At 44.2% G+C, this 3678-nt stretch overlaps 1 protein-coding gene across 1 annotated transcript; it reads right to left on the reverse strand.

Annotated features, from left to right (window-relative positions):
• Positions 1 to 714: 714 nt before the first annotated feature.
• On the reverse strand, positions 715 to 2791 carry ETH_00027985 (RNA polymerase II subunit RPB11, putative; the record flags this gene model as incomplete). The annotated part of the gene is made up of 4 exons (XM_013380668.1): positions 715 to 1014; positions 1834 to 1927; positions 2185 to 2274; positions 2718 to 2791. 4 exons carry the CDS (start codon positions 2789 to 2791, stop codon positions 715 to 717), a joined length of 558 nt encoding a protein of 185 aa, XP_013236122.1.
• Between the last annotated feature and the right edge of the window lie 887 nt (positions 2792 to 3678).

Below are 3678 nucleotides of genomic sequence, written 5' to 3' on the forward strand. Positions count from 1 at the left end.
CGCCGACGCCGCAGACCCGCGACGAACGCTCCAACGCGGGAGCAGTCCTTTTTGAAGTGGATTTAAAACACAATAAATTTCAATTGTGAATTCATTTATTAATTTCACTCTTTGACAACAAACGCCGAACGCAGGAGGGCCGCAAGCCACATGCACACATCAGCGACGAGCCTACTGGCTTTCCTGTCGTGGCACATTGGCTGGCCCCAGCGCGCCCAGCGAAGCTTGAACTTGAATGATTGCGCGAGTTGAATATAATTAATTATTTATTTCATTTATTTGTTCGTTAATTCTTCAGTGAAACCCCTCTTTGGCCAGCTCACTAGCAGGCACACCCATGTGACCTGCAGCAACACTCCACTGCCCCTCTGCTCCGCGACAGCCCACATGCTGTACACGTAAGAGCAGCAGCCTTCTTTTCCTCTTTGTTGACTATTTATATTATTTTTCATTTTAATTCGTTTCATTTTCATTATAATACCTTTTTAATTCATCTTCACTGTTTATTCTGGCACTTCTTCCGCCGATGGCGCCGGCAGCCGCGGCCACCCGCCAGCCCCGGCGCCTGCAGATCGGGTGCTGCTGCCAAGTTTGGAGCTAATAGACTAAATGAATTGCATTAAATAAATGCTAAACGAACTACATTAATTAAGTGCTAAATAAATTGGAATTAATTAAATAAAACGCCACTAAAAATAAACCAATGCAGGCGATTCAAAAGGACAAGGGGGGGCCCCCCTCGCCCTCGAGGGCGAGGGGGGCCCCCTCCTCCGCAGCTCTGGCTGCGGAGCTGAGGCCTTCATTCAAGTTGCTGCTGCTGCTGCTGCTGTTGCTGCTGCCGAAGTTGTCGCCCAAGCTGCTGGTCAAGTTGGCCGCCAAGTTGCTGCTGCTGCTGCTGCTGCTCATGCTGCTGCTGCTGTACGCGTCCACTGCGGCCTTAAAAAGCGCCCCCAGAAAAGTCAAGGAAGTTCGCTGGCGCCGCACTGTCTCGAGGAACAGCTGCAGCGGGGAGACCTGGCCACAAAAACGAATAAATAAATAAATAAATGAATAAATAAATAAATAAATAAACAAATAATAAATATAAATAAATATAAATAAATAAGTAAATGGAAATAAGTTCAAAAATAAATATTAATTGGTTAGTGTGGCGTGGAATCGCGTACGGAGGATTTAAACTTGCACAGATATATATGCAAGCTACAATATGAGTACACATATGCATATAAAACATATAAATAAATAAATAATAAATTAATAAATAAATAGATAAATAAGTAAATAAATACAAACAAAAATAAATAAATGAACAAAGCATGAAATAATATTAAATATTTTAAAAGCCGAAATAGCTTTTAATATTTCAAAAGTCGAAACAAAAATAATGGAAGAGAAATAAATAACTTTCAAAAAAAGGAAAATCAAATAAATCAAAACACCAAATTTCTTCCAGCAGGCAAAAACACCCACGCAGAAATAAATAAAAGCAACTCTAAATACAACTACAAGTATAAACATAAATAAAAATATGAATAAATATGAATATAAATATAAACATAAATATAGAAATAAATATAGATACAAATATACACGTAAAGAGATATAAAGAAAACAAAAATGAATAAATATAAATTTAAACAAAAGTGTTTATTTTTGGACCCGACGGCAGCGGCGGGAGAGCGAAGAGGCCCAGCCAAACCACCCCGCGAAGCAGCAAAAACCGAAGCAAAATAAAACAAATTAAATTAAATTAAATTAAATACAATTAATTTAATTAAATCAATTAAATCAATTAAATCAATTAATTAAATTAAATAATAGAAGAAGCCCCACGTCCACCGCCTGGATTCGCAGTTCAATCGAAGCCGTCAGCGGGTGCGGCTGCCGCAGCCCCACAAACTTCACCCTCTTGTCCCGCAGCAAGTCACTGCAGCAGCAGCAGCAGCAGCAGCAGCAGCAGCGGCAGCAGAAGCAGCAGCAGCAGAAGCAGCAGCAGCTAAGCCCCGGAGAACAAACCCTAAACCCTGATGTTCAGGCCCCAGTGAAGCCCAAACGCCCTCAACCCCACACCCTACACCCTAAACCCTAGGCCCTAAACCCCAAACCCTAAACCCCAAACCCTAAACCCTAAACCCTAAACCCCAAACCCTAAACCCTAAACCCTAAACCCTAAACCCTGCTCACTTTCTAAGGAGGTAGCCGACTGTGTAGTCCTCGAGGTAGAGGGTGAAGGTGCCGCAGAGGGGAAACCGAAGGTCTGGGGCCCACTCGACTCTGCAGCAGCAGCAGCAGCAGCAACAGCAGCAGCAGCGGCGCCAGGGGTCATCTTTTGCTGCTGCAGCTGCGCTTGAGCAGCAGCCGCAAAGGCGGAAAGAAAATAAAAACAAAAAAGAAAAAACGAAAAGACGAAAAAGCCAAAAAGACAAAAAAGGCCAAAAGGAGGCGCGGGATAAGAGATGATGCATTAAGACAAACAAGTGCTCGAACTAGGACTGCTGCTGCTGCTGCTGCTGCTGCTAGTTGCCTTGGGCGCTGGCTAGGAGTTTGCTGCTGCTGCAGCTAATTAGGACTCGGTAAAGCCCCTTGGATCTATTTGAAGAGGGAAAGGGCCGCAGGGAAACAAAGCTGAGGCAGCAGCAGGCTAAACCCTAAACCCTAAACTCTAAACTCTAAACCCTAAACCCTAAACCCTAAAGAGCAGCAGCAGACAGACGCACTTGTGAACGCCGGGGGGGAGCTCGAGGAGGTCTGCGGCGTCGGGCCTGTTGACCGCCGAAGACTGTTTTGACATCTTATTTATTTATTTATTTATTTATTGGTTGATTTGTTTGTTTATTAAATTATTTATTTATATATTTATTTATTTCTTCCAAGTTGAGATTCCCTTTCTCTGGCGGCTGAGGCCCCAGGGCGAGTCCACGAAGAAAAGAAAGTCACGGAGTCTTTATAAAGAAGGCCTCGAAGTCTTTGAAAGAAAGTCTAGAAGTCTTTAAAAGAAAGTCTCGAAGGATTTATTAAAGTGATAGGAAGTGGCGGAGCGGGGAGGGCCCTGTCGCCCCTTTGCAGCTGGGGTGTACATACACCTGGGGTTGCGGCGCAGCTGCTGGCGGGGTCGGGGGCTCAAAAGAGAAAAGAAAAAAGAAAAAAGAATTTTAAAACATCTCAATAATGCTCTTGCATGCAGTGGGACAGGTAAGGAGAGGCGAAAGCTTAAAAAACGAAGAAACTGCAGCGCGCATGCGCCGCCGCCCTGCGACGCGAAAGCGGGAGTTGCGGCCGCGCGAGAGGCCGCTTCAAAGATTTAAATGAAATTAATTCAATTAAACAACTCAACTCGCATTTTCTTTTGACTTTTTCGAAGGAAATTCAATTAAAACAGAAGGATGCGACCAGCGGTGGGGCTGCGTTTGGCTGGCATGCAGTTCAACTTTTGGCTGCGGCCGGTCGGCAGCGGTGGCGCCAAATTGCATTACACTTTGAATATTTTAAACAAAATTATATTTATGTTTTTAATTGGAATATTTTTATTCAATTTGGAATAAATAAATGCATAGAAGGCCTTTTAACCCGCAGATCTTTTGTCTTCGCCGCTCACCAGCCCCCGCCACACACATACACCCTATCACCACCCGGCACCACCCACTGCTGCTGCTGCTGCTGCTGTTCAAAACCCCGAAA

This window comes from Eimeria tenella, genomic scaffold (genome assembly GCF_000499545.2).
Source record: "Eimeria tenella Houghton genomic scaffold, Eth_scaff775, whole genome shotgun sequence".
Taxonomy (NCBI): Eukaryota; Apicomplexa; class Conoidasida; order Eucoccidiorida; family Eimeriidae; genus Eimeria; species Eimeria tenella.